The following is a 17833-nucleotide window of genomic DNA, read 5'->3' as shown; positions in this document are numbered from 1 at the left end:
TTCAGTTTGAAAGATATGGTATCTTTAGTAGAAATTGGTTTAGATTAACTTACTGTAAACATGTTCCTTTTTCTAGATTAGTTATGACACAGGGTAACTTGTAATGGGATCATTTATCTTTCCGGGGGCGTATGAGGAACCATGTGTTTGAAGATGAAGAGTGGCACGCTTGTGATAGTTCATGTGAGAACCCGATCGTTATAAAATATCCTTAGCTTTTTTTTTTCTCTGTGAAGAAATGCTCAATGAGTTCATTGTGCATGAGGTCCTGTTTGTGTCTCACTTGGTTACAGATTGACCTCTGTAAAAGGGAGACACTCCCTACCTGTTGCAGAATTTGAAATTATTCCTTGCTAATCTTTACACTTGAGTTTATTTGTGGTATTGTATCCAAAATACAATCCACAACACAATCCACAATTGTAATCCAAATTGTATAAATCTGATAAAAATAAATTTGCAATTAGAAGTACAACACTCGTGGTTTATGTTGAGATGTTCCAATTTCCAGTATTGAAGCAATAAAATATGTACAAAAGTAGATGTTTCAGTGAAATGAAAACTACTGAGTAAGGTGTGGGATTTGTAGTAAGTTTTCCAGGTTTGTTTTATAGACATAATTCTGAAAAGAATATAGATAGATGTTCCCTCTACCTGAAATCTGCCTTACAGCTAAAGGAATCAGATATATTGAGAAAAAGCATGTAATTTCAGAAGAAGTGTGTCCTTTTCCACTTCTTCTGTTCTCTGCTCCATATTTGTCAGAAGTATACATTAAACCTGAAACTTAGGTACGAATTTTAACCTGGAAATGTTCTTTCTGCATGAAGAAACTTGCACCTTTTGAGGAATCTGCAGCGTTCTGTCAGTGGTCTTTAGCAGAAGGCTTTGCAAACCTATGTCTGCAGCTTTCCTTGGTGCAGTTACTGTACAGTTAACTGCTTTCCTGAAATACTTCTGCATCTTGGGAGGTCAAAAAGCGGACAAGAAGTTGGTGGAGTGGCTTGTTAAAAGGGAAAGAGGTACTCTGGATTTTAAGGTCCTCCCAAAAATCTTGTCCCACATAGACTAAAAAAACCTGAAACACAAAGTGATGAGAATTTTGGGAAGGAAACCAGTGTGGCCGTTCTTTTTTTCCCCCTCTGTTTCTGTTTCCTTTTAATTTTTGCCTGTCATGTAGGTATATATGGTTTCACTGTTGCCTGTGATACAGAAGAGGTCTGCTGCATCGTAACTGAAGGCACGCTAATGCATCAACATGTGAGCCAGAGACCCTTTGTATAATTTATAGGTACCTGTGAGCCAGAAACCCTTTTATTTTATAAACACACCCTGTTTTATAAGAGACCCTTCCATGGAACAAGCTCTTAGGACATTTTATTAGAAAGGTTCTCGCTCACAGGCTAGGTATTTTTCAAAGCGTGTTTCAAGATCAGTGCACAGTGTAAACTTTCTTACTTGTTTGTTCAGGGATTTTTAGGTTGTTTATTTTTTGATGCTTCAGTGAGAAGCGTAACACAAGTGTTATGATTTGAAAGTTACCCCAAATGAGTACGAGGCAACCCACACTGAAAAAATTTTCCCTCTAGTTTTGGTAATTTTCCTGCTACTTCAGTTTCAAGTAAACTAACATATTAGGCCTGGGTGTATTTATTAGTTTTGAAACCTTTTTGTGCTCCTGCAAATGCACTCTTAGTAATTCCCTTTCTCCCACCTCTCTGTCAGTCTCTCCTTTATTTTTTGGCACTTAAGCATCAACTTCATGTGCAGCTGAACCACCGCTACAGTACTGTACGGGTGCTGAACCGCAGTCACAGGGCCCTGCCAGACAAGGTTGCTGCTCTGTGTTTGGCTTTACTGGTACTTGCATTTATTTCCCCCTGCTGTCCTTATGTCCCTTCTGGAGTGACCCCACCACAAGTCCCCCCTGTAGGGGACAGGATGAGACCCCCGTCGGCAGCAGCGCTGGCTCTGGGTGATCGAGGCGTGGGGTGCAGCACCCTTGTGAAGCCCTCACAGGGACTCCAGCACATGGTCGGGATGCTTGGGCTTTATTCTGGCAGGTATCCAGAATATAATCTTGTCTTTGATTCTTAGCTCTGGCTCCTCTTTGTTGTCCTTAGTTAGTATTTTAGCCATGGGTAGTTTAGACAAGGGAGGTAATTTTTTTTTCTTTGCACAGTTCAAGGAAGAAACTTTTTAATAGCTGGTGGGCCAAATGGAAATTGTAAGCAGAAGTAAACAGTGAGAAGAGGAATTGGTTTTTCTGGTCAGTTATTCAGGAACAGAAAAAGGAATTAATTTTGCACAGGCTAAGAAGTAAAAACAGAATTTTGCAGCTAATTCTGTGCTTTCATATGTTTCTTTTCATAAATTCTGAAAAAAACAAAAACGTATTTCACAAATCAGATGTTCATTAAGCATTCTCTTGGGATTTTGGTAGCACTTACTGTTAGTTGACTTTTTTCCATGACTTTGGTGAAATGAAAAAGAAATCTTTCTCCTAGATCTATCATCAGGGCAAAACATGCACAGCACTTCATATGTTTCTTCTCTATCTTCCTTGTAATGCCTCAAGTCTTTTGAAATTTGAAAGTTAAACCCTACTTTTGTTCTCTACACCATGTGATGCTATTTTACTGGCTTTAATGCAGCAGTTTTGAAGACCACACACTGAAGTGGGTGCTCTGTTTTCTGTGAGCACAGATAATTTGCTACGTTTTACACTTGGATTAATTTTTTTGTCTTATTCTTGCAGTTACAGGAAAGCATGTAGTGTTTTCTGGTACTATACGTATTATTGGTCTCCAAATTCTGGTCTCCATTTTAAATAGATGGGTGTAATATCTGGACGTGTTTAGCTGAGAAGCAAACTGGTGCTGAATAATATCTGACTGTAGAGTTTTAAAACATACCGTGTCCAACTTCTGCTTGGCTTTGAAAGCATCATCAACAGTGCATGTGAAGGCAAGGAGGAAGCCCTTGATGTAATTTTCTTCGCTCTCGGAAGGTTTTTGATGCTGTTCCAGGTGAGCTTCTTACACCTCCTAGCCCAGAAAGTGGTTACGCTGCTGCTTTGTTATGCTGTACTCAAATTAATTAGCAGTGGTTTGTTGTCCAAGTGAGAAGGCATTTCAAATAAGGACTTCGTAGGTCTCATTTTATTGTTTCCGTTAATCACTTAGGTGATGGACTGGAGAACACAATTATAAAAACTGCACATGGTGCCAAGGGCTGGCAAAACTTTTGGAGGCTGGGAATAGTTCCTTTTATGTTGGGTTAATGGTGAAGGAACAAAAACACAACAGGTTGGAAAAATTAAATGTACAAAGGGAAAATATAGTACTGGAGGAAACACTAGATATGCCAGTGGCGTAAGCAAACACGGCAGAGCAGTTCCTTGCTGTCTGCCATCCCTCTCCGTAGGAGGTCCTGTCTCTGCAGGACATAGAGTATGGGGGAATTGGATATAAAGCTACTCCTGAATTGCTATTTGTAGGTGGCATAAACCGATTCTGAGTTACCGTAATGTGCCAGCTTGCAAATCATGGCATTTGAATAACTTTTTCGTGCATAGCTTGGTTCTGCCTGGTCGGGGGAGGCAATGGGAAAAGCCAGCAGCTCCAGCTGGCCTCCAGTCTGGAAAGTCTGTTTTGGGGACAGCAATTGCTCCAGCTCTCTGAAATGAGTTTGTGTTTATGTGAAGTGCTGATTTACAGTGGGATACTTATTTGAGCTTTCTTGGGTATGGTGGTGTGTACACAAGATACAGGAGGTGATTGTCCACTCTTCTTACGTCTGAGACCTTACTGGTAGTGAGCACTGTGTCCAGTTTGGAGTGTCGCGCTTAAAGATTAGTTGGGGAGATTCCAGTTTAAGCTCAAAAACAATAAGCTGTTTGAAAAAAAAATGACCGATAAGGACAAGATGAGGCACTTGGGGTTTCTTCAGAAAAAGATAAAGGTGGGCAATTATGATGAGACTTTTTCAGTATGTCAAGCATTAACATTAAAAAATGCTTGTGGCCAATTACTCTCTGTGTTCCAGGGAGCAGGATTAATTTCCAGCAAGAAAGTTTAAGATTGTGGTGGTTGGCTTGCTTGTTTGGTTGGGTGGTTTGTGTTGGTTTTTTTTTTGTAAGAATACTTAATGAGAATAGTGGAAGAGGCTAGCCGGAGAAGTCGTTGCATCTTTGTTGTGGGAGGTTTTGAAGAACAGGTTAGACAAACACCACTTACGGCATGGGTATATTTATCCAGCTTCAGAGCAGGGCTGGAATGGTGACTTCTCAAGGTGCTCTCGGGTCTTTCCACTTCAATTCTGTGATTGTATACATATATGTAAGGCAAAACTGGAAATACAAAGAACTCTATATGCTTTTGATCTTCTAATCTGCTTTGCCTTTTGCATTTTGAGAATCTGTACATGGCAGCATAAAATAGGGGAAGGATTGTTATTGTTACATTCTGCATTTTAATTTTACAGCTTTAGATGTGAAAAGACTTGCAGGCTACAGAAGTGAAAGTTGGCGCTAATTCTATTTTCCCCCTTTTTTCCTTTGCAGGTCGCTTAGTTGGTGCCCTGGACGCCGTGTTAGACTCTAACGCACGCGTCGCTCCATTTCGAATTTTACTCCAAGTTCCAGGCTCACAGGTTTACTCTGCCATTGCATGTGGTGAGTTATTGAACGGATCAGAAGTTTACTGGGCCGTAGCTATTGGTGAGTCACAGACAAAAAACCCCAAACTGATTCTGAGCATGGTCAGTGTCTGCATGTCCAAGAAGCTCAAGGTAACCCCAGCTAGTAGTGTGTGTGTGTGTAAGGCTATTGCCTATAGCTTGTTTAACAACAAAATTAACCTCTGGTTAAAATCCCACATAGGAATTATGTAAAAGTGTTAACTAGAAACGTTAAGTTTCTGTAGAAAGCCTGTTTTGCTGCGGGTGTTCTGCATTAATTTTCTGTTTCTTGCAAAGCAGTGTGGTTCTGTTCACATGCATATCTTTTCCTACAGTAGTAATAGTTCCTTACAGCAACAAGCTACTTAGTCTAGCTTTAACCAGTCTAGTCTTCACTTGCTTACTGTGAAACGTCTTACCACACTTGGTTATAATGAAATATAACTGGAACATTTGGAAGATGCTACATGATTTAAGAGGTAAAGCTGCCGGGGGAAATGTCTAATTGCCTGGTCTGTTGTCCACTAATCCCTTTTGCAGTGTTCTGCAGCCTCTGAAGGTTGAGCTCATCTTCAGGAAAGTGATATTGATGTGAATTGCAGCAACCTGGCCATGGCATGCTAAAGGCCATCTGAATGTGCTTGATCCATTCATTCTGTTCTTGCTTGGCCAATCTGCAGGGCTTGTTCTCATCCCTTCTTCTCCAGTCTATAAAATCCTACCATTGAAATTTACAGCAGGTTTTCCTTTGGGAATGGTTCAGAACTGCGGCAGGGGAGGTTCAGACTTGATATTAGGAAATATTTTCTTACTGAGAGGGTGGTCAAACACTGGAAGAAGCCTCCTAGGGGGATGATTGATGCCCCAAGCCTGTCAGTATTTAAGAGGCATTCATACAATGCCTCTTAAATAATATGTTTGACCTTCTGGTCAGCCCTGAAGTGGTCAAGCAGTTGGACTAGATGATTGCTGTAGGTCCCTACCCGCTGTTCTGTTCTGTTTTTTCCTTTCTTATATGGATCAAGCCAAGAAATAGCTGATGTAAGTTTTGACATGTTGTTGAAGGTGTTTCACACAGTAGTCCTTTAAATGGAAGCCACAATCTGTATATTCACCCCTTCCTCTGCCCAAGCTCATTCAGCATTTCTTCCTTGGTTCAGCAGAGACCCCTTTGCATGTTCCCCATTAATATTGGGAATTTTTCCACATGCCAGACGTCTGTGAATAAGTTTGTATAAAGTCTGTTTGTGCTATTTTTGTTGTGGGTAGGTTTTCTTGGTTTTGCAATTGCTCTGTGCTTTATATCTCTACCGCCTTCCTTTTTATATTTAAATAATGCCATCTCATGGAGAAATTTAAGAGCTTCATGCTGTTATAGTCCTTTCCCGAAGCCAGGTAGCTTTTACTGGAAAAGCAAGCTCAGTTTTGCTGTCATGGGCTTCTTTGATCATTTGAATATAAGTAATATTCCTCTCTGGGGCTGATCCTTGCCCTAGCCATACTCTTATTCCCACAGTTTTTTTGTATTTTTGGTTGTTTTTTTTAAATATATTAAACTACAAATCAAAAACTTGCGTAGTTGGAGTGGTTAAAGTTTTTGCCAAGATAAACTTACTTGATTAATGTTTTCTAGAATTCTCTTTGGCTCTTCTGAATGGATGCTCAGCCCTGAGAAAATGAGATTTATAGTAGCAGAGTGGAAAGCAGAGGGCTCTGTTTTGTATGCTGCGTGGGTAGGACATACACGGTTGCCAGAGCTGCACGGAAATTAAGAACCATGGTAGCAGAAGTTGTTTCTGAATAATATCTCTGCTGTGAAACCCTGACGTGAGTGTCCAGGGGAGAGCTGGCACTGGCAATAGGAGTCAGAGGAACAGCATCACCCAACTCATTTCTTAGAAAGCTGGAGGACTTGTCCCATGTACAAGTGGCCGTTGCTGCTTGCCCAGCTCTGCCCTGTCGGAGCGAGGTGCTTCACACATACATGGCATTAAGAATATTGTTACTGGATTTGGAAGGAGCACTGAGTCAAATTAAGGTTCCTACTGTATAACAAGGGCAAGAGGCAGCTCCAGGAATTCCTTCCAGTCTCCTGGTATAACTTCATTAAGGATAGCCATCATGTCATCAGGTAGTTAATTAGGATGACATTTTTCAGTTGTATGTTGGCAGTCCTTTGTTCCAGGAGCTGTAGGCTTGAATGATAATACTTGTGTGAGGGTCTCATCAGTGTTACAGACTTTTGCAAATCTCTAGGGGCTACTAGGAAGTCTGAGCCATGCCCAGCACGGCTGTTCTGGCAGAGATGTTTTAATCCAGAAGGTTAATCTTGTTACACCAGTACAGAAAAAAAACCCCTAACCTCAGCCCTAGTGTAGAGCCGCTTAGGACTCTTCTTTCAGAAGGTTTGTGCCTTTGCTTCTGGCAAAACAGAAACCCAAGTCACAGTTAGGTGAAGGAGCTTTTGGGAGAGGGAGACCACAAGGGTTTTGTAAGAAGTGGGTTTAAAGAAGAGGTTATGATGAGTGAGGCTGTGGTTAGACTAAATATACATTTGGCACGGGCACATAAAGAGGATGGGTAAAAGGTGGAGTAGAATGCTGTGCAGAGCATCGGTGCAGGAGGAGATTGGCAATGCTTGGGTCAAATCACAGGATGACTTTAAGCCGTGAAATGGAAATTAGAAATAAAGAAGGGACATGAAAAGCTGAGGAGCTGGCCTGACCAAATGAAAGGGGCAAAGAGATCTTTCAGTATTTGAGCAGAATCCTTGGAGATACCTAAAGGCAGGCAGGAAAGATTGCAGTAGCCCCCTGAGAGAGAGCCACTGCCAGAGCTCAGGCTCAAAGCAGTCCAAGCCATGGGGATGCTGCTGTGAAAGGTGTCTTGCTCATGGCTTATTTCACAAGAGGCAGCCCACCAGCTCTCCCATGCAGTTGGTATCAGAAATAAAAATTGAACTCAGTATTTGCTTTGCACAGCCATTTCAGTGTAAAATGACTGTAATTATGGTGTTCTTAACCATTGATATAACTTGTTTTCTTTTCTAAAAAGGGCATTTAAGTGTCTTTTCTTTAGTGATTTTTTTTTTTTTAGTTTAACCTTGATTAATGATATTTATGAAGTTCCATCACAAGACCTTCCTGTCAAGGAAGTTAAAGTTTGGAAAGTTTCCCTGCCAGTTGGCATTCTACGTGGAAAACAGAGCAGAGGAAAGTGGAAAATCCTTAGCTAAATTTATCATCTTTCTGTTGTGAGGCAACATGATGCATCTCTAATGTACGCACAAATCAAATCTTGAGATAATGGGTATTCTATTTGAGATTCATTTTATTATTATATTCGTCTGTGATTTGTATGTCTCTTATATCCAACGACTTATCTCCTTTCTTCCACTAGCAAGGCATTGGGAAAAGCAACTTTGCTGCCTTTACTTTTTTTACCTATAACATTTAATCACTGACCAGTAAGAATCTGGGGGGGCCAGATCTTCCCGATTGTCCTCTATGTTGCATGTCTTGCACTGACTTTCCTGTCTTCGTGTGATGCAGCAACTGTTCAGTTTCAAGCAGAAACAGCCAATGCAAATCGGTGGTGATTGAAATATTATTTCTGGAGTCAGTGTGGACACATTACATTTGAAACAGCAACAGCAAAACCTTCAAATAAATCCTTAGAGAAGGAAGCCGTAAAGATTTGAAAATCTGTATTTATCAAAGATTTTCTGTTTACCGTATTTCTTCCCCAAATGGCAGAAATGTGCTCTTGTAGACCTTTTAGGTGTTGCTGAACCAAACTCTTTGTTTTTAGGTACTTCAATTCTGATAGAGAGCTTTTCAAAGAAGATGCAGATTATGACCATGTATATTCCTCTCAAAGGGTGTGCGTGTGTGTGTGGGATGTGCGTATGCATGTGCGTACTGAGGGAGACAGAAAGGAAGATCAGGGACTTTTGGGAAGAGGACGTAAATCAAAGGTTTCCAGTGGCTGCTTAAGGAACATCATGTCAAAATAAGCTGCAGTCCAGCAGCTCAGGATGAAGTTTTGCTGTTTTTTCTGCCTTGACTTTTAATGCAGCATTTGTTGGTGGAGAACATTTGAGGAGATAAAACTAAAAGCACTAATTCTCTAAAACAATGAGGGTTTTGTTTTTCTCTAACTATTGCTATGAATGAGACCTTTTTGACCTGTTCGCTACCAAGAATTTGGAGGTTGAAAGTTCAGTTTCTCATAAGGAATTTATGAAGTAGTGCATTTTATTGCTTTTTTTCTTCTTTTCAACTGTATTTTGTAGTTTGAGTTTCAATACACTACTTTTTGCTTTTCTAGGTGCCACTGTAGAAGAGATAAACCAGCACTGGGAATGGCTGGAACAGAACTTGCTTCATACTTTGTCTGTGTTTGACAATAAAGAAGATATTGTTAATTTTGTCAAAGGGAAAGTGAAGGTAAGGAAACCGTCTTACTTTCACCCTTCCTTGCCTGATTACATGACGGTAACAATACCATTATCATTACATAATGGCAATGGTAATAAACCATTATGTGGTTTGTTAGAAATAATGTCATGAAGTTGTTGTCGTTTGTATTTGGTTTTGTCCAACTAAACATTGTTTATTGTTTTTTTGTGTGGCACTTGTATCTGATGTGGCCAGCATCTGTGCATCTTTACTCACATTTCCTTGGAAACATCTCAAAGCTGAAATACCTAATTTAATCTTTATCCCACATGTCCCTTTCCAGCTTCACTGTTCTTCCCTTCCCTGTGATGTGCAGCTGAGCTTTCTTCAGCATCTGCTTTCAGTTCCTCCGCCTCTCCAAAACATTATGTTAAATACCTTCCCTTCTTATATCTCAGCTCTTCCTCCTTACTATGTTTCTCCCCCTATCTCCCATGTTTTTCCTAGCTTTATTCCATCAGTTTTTCTTGCCTGTTTCTGCCCATTTCCATACTCCTGTCCCTCTTGGTGAGGCTCAGATGTGTCAGCAGGTCATAGTCAGGGCCTGAATCTGCTGGCACCACACCTGTGCAGATGGTGACGCAGTCCCCACAGCACAGGGACAGGGGCCAAGGCCCTTGTGCAACATCGCCTGCATCCTAAGGGCCTGGCATGGAAACCACCAGTGGCTTCGCAGGAGTCATGGCTGGGCATTGCAGTGAAGCTGCTGGCTGGCCGCAGGGTTGCAGAAATGAGCGTCCTTTTGGAAGGCTAAAGCATTTTAAAAGTAAGGGGATTTGGTGACTGAAGACCAGATTTAAAATAATAATGGCGTGTGTGGTAAAACTTGGAACGCCTGGCACCCTGTGCTCTGCTTCCGGTAAAACACATGCTCCAAGAGGAGATTGGTGCTGGCTGGTGGGGGTGCGGGTCTGCTGGTGACTGCTGTACCTCAGGTCCTGCTGCGAGCTTTTCCTTGCTAAGAGTTTTAGTGAGATGCTGTTCCTCCCATAGCCCCTTTTTGGGTCTGGAGTATTTGTAGGAACATAATGTTTTTGGTGAATTTCAGTCATGCTGCTGTGATCTTGGCGGTCTCTGAAGTTGGGGAAGAAGGGAACTGAAAGGCAAAAGATCACCATGCAAATCTTAGTTTTTATCCTGCTTTCTCAAAAAATCAGCTTTGTCTAAGTGCACTGGAAGGCTCAAATAAACTTAATCTCTCTTGATAACACTGTGGCAGCGTGTTACCTGGCACAGTACATACTTAAAATTCTTCAGGTTTCATTAATTAATTTTAAGTCCAGGTTTTGGACCCTCGCTTCTGCTGTAGACTTTTGACATATTAGAACTGCTTAGTAATTGCAAATTATACTAGGTGCTGTAACATACAGATTATTTGCCTGAATGGTGTGATACATACTTAACTCCTTTGTTGTACCACTGCTATTAAAATTCTCAACACTTAATTATATTTATGTAGATGTTCTTGAAACCATGTTTTTAATGGTTCCAAGCATGTTACCAGTTACAGACACATTTGACTTTATTGCCTCTTAAGAGGAAAATAGCACTGGTCAGAAGGCACAATTGTTACTCTACTTTTGCTCTGTATACACCAAATAACAGCAATCATAAGCCATAGTGAAACTGTAAATAAATGGTTCTGCCAGACTCATTAAAAAAACCAACCAAACAAAAGAAACAAAAAAAGCCTGCAGAAGTCGATTTGGAAGCATTCAAAATGTATGAGAGATACAGAAATGTCTCCATTTGTGAAAATTGCAAATCAATTTGAATTTCATTGTAAGAAAGGGTTGTGCTATTAAAATTGGAATGGGTAGCTTGCAGCAACTTGCTCGAGTGTGAATGCTGTATCTTCATCCTGATACATTATCTCATTAATGGACTCAGGCACTGATTGCGGAGGAAACGAGCAGCAAGCTTGCCGAGCAGGAGGAAGACCCTGAGAAGTTCCGAGAAGCCCTGGTGAAATTTGAATCCAGGTTTAATTTTCCTGAAGCCGAGAAGTTGATCACCTATTATTCTTGTTGCTGTTGGAAAGGAAAAGTTCCTCGGCAAGGCTGGCTTTATTTGAGCATCAATCATCTCTGTTTTTATTCATTCTTCCTGGGAAAAGAATGTAAGTGTAAATGCGTAAGAAACCTAATGCTTGGGAGAGATATAAATAAAATATTTTTAAAAGCAAGAATAGCTAGAATTTTTATAAAAAGCCTAGTTTGCCTCTGAAGTTTACTTTCTGATTTTTTTTTGTTGTTCAGCTGAAAGATCCTGTTTAGTTTTCACTTCAGCCTTTATATTTACGTTTTAGTATTAATCCGGTAACAAAAATGAGACTATAAGAGTATGCAGACACAGCTGCTATCCGGTTCTTTTTCTTGCCATGGTGAAGCAGCCTTAAAATGTAACAGACCTCCTACAGATTCTGAAATAGAGACTTTCAGTGCTGAAAAGGGTGAGTAAGGACAGGTCCCTCCCACAGGCGGAGAAGCACAGTGATCGCTGCTGGGTGGTGGGGCCAGGGGTGCCGGAGTCCAGCTGCCTGCCTGAAAATAGCCCAGGAAACATAGCAGGGCTGTGCCCTGGAGAACCAGGTGAAAATTCAGAGTTTTTAAGGGAAAACAACAGCAATTTAGGGATTTCTTTGTGTTTCTGAATGGCAGTGCAGGAACGTCACGAAAAGCGTGTCCTAGGGCTTTTAGACCTTCAGATGGTGGCAAATTCGTGCATGATAATGACTGTAACAAATGTACGTTTTTAAGAAGCGAGTTGTAAGATTTTTGTCATGGTGTTTCTCTGCAGAGGAAGGGCCATGTGATTATGTCAGAATAGATATGAGAAGGTAAAAATGAATGTAACAGATATTAGGAGGTAAAAACGAATGTAGCCATTTAAACTCCATAGCATTTCTTGGTTAAGTAAGATCGTCATGAACTTCATAGCATTTTAGTTCTGTTTATCCTGCTGCAACTTCATCAAGGACGGTAATATAAACCTATACTGCTATAAATACAGCAAGAATTGTCAGTTATAACAGTTAGGAAAACTTTAGCATTTACTGTCTGGATTTAATATCAGGATCGCTAGTCAAATAAGTACACAGGTAGTGTTCCCCAGGGCTTATAATTGGGGCCAGGCTTGTTTAGTCTTGTTTAGTATCTTTATCAGTGATCTGGATGAGGGGATTGAGTGCATCCTCATTCAGTTTGCAGATAACACCAAGTTGGGCAGGAGAGTCAATCTGCTTGAGGATAGGAAGGCACTGCAGAGGGGTCTGGACAGGCTGGATCGATGGGCCAAGGCCAGCTGTGTGAGGTTTAATAAGGCCACATGCCAGGTCCTGCACTTGGGTCACAACAACCCCATGCCATGCTACAGGCTTGGGGAAATGTGGCTGGAAAGCTGCATGACAGAGAAGGACCTGAGGGTGCTGGTTGACAGCCGGCTGAACGTGAGCCAGCAGTGTGCCCAGGTGGCCAAGAAGGCCAACAGCATCCTGGCTTGTATCAGAAATAGTGTGGCCAGCAGGACTAAGGAAGTGACTGTCCCCTGTACTCAACGCTGGTGAGGCCACACCTTGAATACTGTGTTCAGTTTTGAGCCCCTCAGTACAAGAAAGACATTGAGGTGCTGGAGCGTGTCCAGAGGAGGGCAACAAAGCTGATGAAGGGTCTGGAGAGCAGGTCTTGTGAGGACCGGCTGAGGAAACTGGTGTTGTTCAGCCTGGAGAAAAGGAGGCTGAGGGGAGACCTTATCGCTCTCTACAACTACCTGAAAGGAGGTTGTAGTGAGGTGGGTGTTGGTCACTTTTCCCAAGTTACTAGCGATAGGACGAGGGGAAATGACCTTGAGTTACATCAGGGGAGGTTTAGGTTGGATATTAGGAAAAATGTCTTTACTGAAAGAGTGGTCAGGCACTGGAACAGGCTGCCCAGAGAGGTGGTGGAGTCACCATCCCTGGAGGTATTTGAAATACGTGTAGGTGTGGCACTTCAGGACATGGTTTAGGAGGCATGGGGGTGTTGGGTTAATGGTTGGACTTGATGATCTTAGAGGTCTTTTCCAACCTTAATGATTCTATGATTCTATGAACTAAAATTGTAGATACAAAAATGAAGTACAGTAGCGTAAAAATAAGATAGTAATTGATAATTTCTGAGACTTAAAACATAGAGACGTGATTAGAATTAGAGGTCCTTTTTTGCCTTGTATTATTTCAGGCCAGTTATTTTGTTGTATCTCTAAAGTTGGCAGAGTTAGATTTAAAAATGCTTGTATAAAACCAAAAGTTGAATTTTGCTGGACTGTAATGGAGTTTCTTGACACATAGGAGATACCTGAGTTCTTGTTTAATCTCCTTGTTTTCTCTTTAGTATCAAATAATATCCTTTGTGATTTATTTCTTCTTGCTATCATTGCAGGTGTTCTCTCATTAAATCTGAGATATCCTGTCTGCCAAAGCACACAGAGCTAAAATGATACTTATTAATGATAGATAATGGGGAAGGAGGAGGGAGAGAGAAAAATCTTTCATATTGTTCCAAATGTTTTGTTTATGCAATACCACAGAGCATTAAATGATACTGGAAGTACATATTCACACTACTATTTAAGAAGAAATCGCTTCTCATCTCTTTTAATAATAATTCATTATGAAAATGCAAAAAAACCCCAAAGAACTCCATGTCTGCAACTTTTCATTTTGACCATGGAAAATACACTGTTCATTCACTGTTACACTTGGTTGCATTGCCTTTGTGTTCCCATGCATTTGCATGGAAATGTGAAATACAAACCTGAATTTTCTTTCGGGTAAACAAAACTTGCCTAGCTCATTGGGAAGCATTCTATGTTGAAATGCTTCTCACCTCCCTGACTGTAATAAAATAGATTGCTTCTGTTTCAAAGCTAGTATTTTGTCACGTTTGTGAAATATCTGTATTACACTGGATAATCCAGATTAACTGTTGTTCTACTTGTTACTGTTGGAGAAGCTGATGCCGATTATATGTAAAACAAGTAATTCATTGTCTTTTTTTTCAGGTTATAATCACAAATTAAATCTGGTTAATTCTGGTCTAGAAAATACTGCTAAGAAGTCATGTTTGTTGCATTCTTTGATACAGCACAGGAAAAAAACCCAATATATGATTTGCAATAAAAGTAGTTCCTATATGTGTTTTAACTCTATAAAAATCCCCCCAAATCTTTATAGGCAAAGCATTAAGTCTTCTGCTTCTGGCAAGACTGTTCCCTTCCCCTTATTTTATTTTATGTTGAAATGATCTGGAATGCAATATTGGAACCTGTTTTCAGCTTCTCATAAAATTAACTTACGGCTTATGCGAGCATAAACTCCATGGAACATTTTTTCCAGGACAAGTCCCCTTTTATCTAAGCCTCAAAGTATTTGCAGAATTCCAGAGGCTTAGAATGCAGATTTCTTGAAAGGATGTGCTAGGGTTTCTTCACCCTTTTTAATGAAACTTGCGTTTTCCTGAAACCTTGAAGACTTCGTACTTTCATCAGAAGCTCGGGCCCCTTACAGTCTGCTGTGTTGTTTCTATAAGCAACGCTGTAGAGCCTATGCGATTCCAACCTGTGTGAACAATAGTGCTATTGCTGCGGTGCTGTTTGAACTCTATTCCCTTGGCTGTGCCCGCACAGATGATTTTATGACCATTCACAACAGTTTGTGCATGTTTACGCAGCTGTGCTTTATTTAAGTAAGAAAAAAATATAATCTGCAAAGAATCTTGACAGCTGTGGTTCATGTAGTACAGAGAACTTGCTGAGGGTAGCTCCTTAGGTAATGAATGATCATGGATAAGTGTCATATATATATGACAATGTTTGTTATTACTGCCTTTTGATTGCTTTATTGGCATCAGGAGACCAGCTAGAGGGATGTGAGGGGGTGTAGCCTGGATGTAATTGGCACAGAGAACCCTGGGAAGCTTCCAACAGTTGTTAAGTAGAAATCTAATCTATTTTAAAGTCCTTTCCAGCCTAATTTCTACTGAGAGATACATATGAGAGAGGCAAGTAACATCCTGCAGTGGTTCTATAAAATAAGCTGATTGTGTTTACCATTTGTATTTATATGATTCAGCAGAGTTTAATTATAGGGAAGAGTGTCCTATACTATCTATAAACAAGTCCAACTACAGCTACTGTTTAGGGCAAGATTTGCTGTTCACCTTTTAAGTAAAAAGTAGCCAAAATAGGAAGATCCCAATGCCTAGGCAGTTGTGGTTGTTTTTTTTTTTAATGCCCTGTTTATAGTAACACTTAATCTTTATAAAAACAACCACGTGCAAAATCTTCCTTTTGTATGGGGGTTAGCTTTATTTTAGAAGTCCAAGTACTGTGCATGTAATTGGGTTTCCTCCTGCCTACAGTTTTATTTCTGGGAGATTACAAAGTCTTTCCCTATTTTCTTCCTACTCTTGAACCGTGTCTTCTGATAGTAATGAAGCAGGCTACAAAAATGACTTTTAAAGGAGTTAGGAGCGCAGTGTATGGCAGGTTTTCTGCAAAGGCAGAACTCCCCAGTCCAGCCCTTCATATGAAAATAGGAAAATTTTGGGGGGAGGGATTCTGAAAAAGACAGTCTCTTGGAGTGAGGGAGAATGAATGTAGAGTAATAACAGGTATTTCAGCTTTTGCTTGATCTTTGTCTGTAAAATTGGGCCTCTCTGCTCTTTGTTTGTTTGTGTTTCATTCTGAATTTGCTTATTTCCCAAATCAAAAAAATGTAAGCAGAGTTTCCAACCCACTTTTGCTTTTTCGCCGATGGCAGTGAAACTTATCATTCCATGGGTTGAGGTCCAGAAGCTGGAAAGAACCTCCAATGTCTTCATGACCGACACAGTCCGTGTCACCACTCCAAATAAAGAGCGCGACTTCTCCACATTCCTCAATATCACCGAGGCTTTCAGGATCATGGAGCAACTGGCGGATGTGACGCTCCGAAGGCTACTGGATAATGAGATCTTTGAACTGGATCCAGGCCTACAGGATCCTACTCAGATTACCAAGAGGTAAAAAGCTAAATTGTTCTCCCTTGTGGTGGGTTTCATGGTCTGCTATGTTAGCTGGGTAAGATTTCAAAGGTTTACTGGATTGGGCAAAAAAGAGATTTTATGATGTGCTGTGGTATATCAAATAGGTGTATTTTAGCTTGTGTGGAAGGTACTTTTTTACATTTTATATTCTTCCCTTAAACATCAGTGTGTTTCGCTGGTTGGTTGGTTGGTTGTTTTGAAAGTACAATTCCCCATAGAAGGATAGGTTGCAGCAAGGGATATTTTCCATCTTCCTTGAAAATCAACATTATTATGTTTATAATTTTCGCAATGTGAAGGCTTTCCCAGTGCCATCAGTTCTGTAGAATTATTGTTTTCGATCATATCTAAAACATGGAATTTCCCGCTAGTGTGACGGCCATAGCAGACTTAGCAAGCAGTTACAGCATTTAAAAAACCCACGGGCCGTTGCAACAGATTAATATGCTATTGTCTGCTCTACCCCGTGCATCCCTGAGATGCATCTCTGCATTCCTCTCCCACTACAGAAATGCATTGGGTTCTCAGGGAGAAGACTGATAACTATTTCTCTGCCAGCAGCACAACAGACACCTCTGTGTTTTATTTGCTGCTGTCAGAAAGGACAAGGGAAACTGCCCAGAGGAATTTTAGGTGGGCAGGGTGGAATAGCCCAAACTGGAATTTGCCTGGGGTGTCAGGGTTAAGGTGCTGGTTTAAAATACTTCTTTTCTGAATGGGGTGTGAGTGGAGCGCGTATCCCCTCCTGAATCATACCCTCTCCTGCTTTTCCTTCCTCTCCCTCTGCCAGAGGTATGAAGGGAATGACCCAGATGTTGCTTCCTGACTAAAACATAAGGAATGCGTGGTATCCTTTCCCCAAAAATAGAGACATGTCCAGTAGCAGTTTTATTGTTTCTGAGGGACATTTTTGCAGTGGTGTTTGGTATACATCTTGAATAAACACTTCTGTGAAGTTTCATAATGGTGCTTAAAACAATAAAATGCCCTTTCTCTGCAATTTCATATGTACAGGCGATAAGGAAAGTCCCTGACACCAGGATTTTATCCATGATATCATCAAGGAATTCATTTGGGGTGATACAGTGGTGAGCAGCCACAAACATCTTTGCAGGCTTCTTTTCATAGCCAGGCTTCCTTTAAGCACAGGAGTGACTGTTGTTTTTATAACGTGTGTGTAACCTGATGTTGTTATCCTTGTAGGCTTTTGGCCCAAGAAATGTAGGATATGTACTTTGACTAATGTAGGATATGGCTTTGAGTGATAGGTTGTATCTAAGCCCTCTTCCATGCTTTACCATTCCACCCTCCTCCCGCTTTTGGACTGAAAAGTTAGGTGCAGGAAGCAAGGAGAGTAAATCCAGAGATGTAACAAAAAACTCAGGGGGGTGGGGGTGGTGTATTTTCAGCATCTACTGATCTTTAACTCATCATTGGCACTTCCCAAAAGAGTCTTTGAATCAGGGGTATTGACTGTACAAAGAAACTAAAATTACAATTGCAAAGAAAAGTATAAGCTTAGTAATAAGCTGTAATAAGGAGGTTATCAGAATATCAACCTGTAAGTACCTTGTGGCATTTTTGAAAAGTAGTATGTTTATTAGCAAACAAGCAACAGAAACCATCCCA

General features: G+C 40.7%; 1 protein-coding gene across 2 annotated transcripts in view; it reads left to right on the top strand.

Annotated features, from left to right (window-relative positions):
- TBC1D8 (TBC1 domain family member 8) overlaps window positions 1–17833 on the top strand; it is a 53875-nt gene that overhangs the window by 11856 nt on the left and 24186 nt on the right. The window contains exons 2-5 of one of the 2 annotated variants that reach the window (XM_064439001.1): window positions 4565–4675; window positions 9010–9128; window positions 11031–11259; window positions 15940–16180. In XM_064439001.1, coding sequence (XP_064295071.1) covers window positions 4565–4675; window positions 9010–9128; window positions 11031–11259; window positions 15940–16180 — 700 coding nt within the window. Of the gene's footprint in view, window positions 1–4564; window positions 4721–9009; window positions 9129–11030; window positions 11260–15939; window positions 16181–17833 lie in introns of both variants that reach the window. The other variant, XM_064438993.1, reaches the window with a different exon arrangement.

The sequence above is a fragment of the Phalacrocorax carbo genome, chromosome 1 (assembly GCF_963921805.1).
Source record: "Phalacrocorax carbo chromosome 1, bPhaCar2.1, whole genome shotgun sequence".
In the NCBI taxonomy this organism is placed as follows: domain Eukaryota; kingdom Metazoa; phylum Chordata; class Aves; order Suliformes; family Phalacrocoracidae; genus Phalacrocorax; species Phalacrocorax carbo.
The sequence above is the reverse complement of the archived record's forward strand: the minus strand, read 5'-3'. Positions and strand labels throughout refer to the sequence as shown.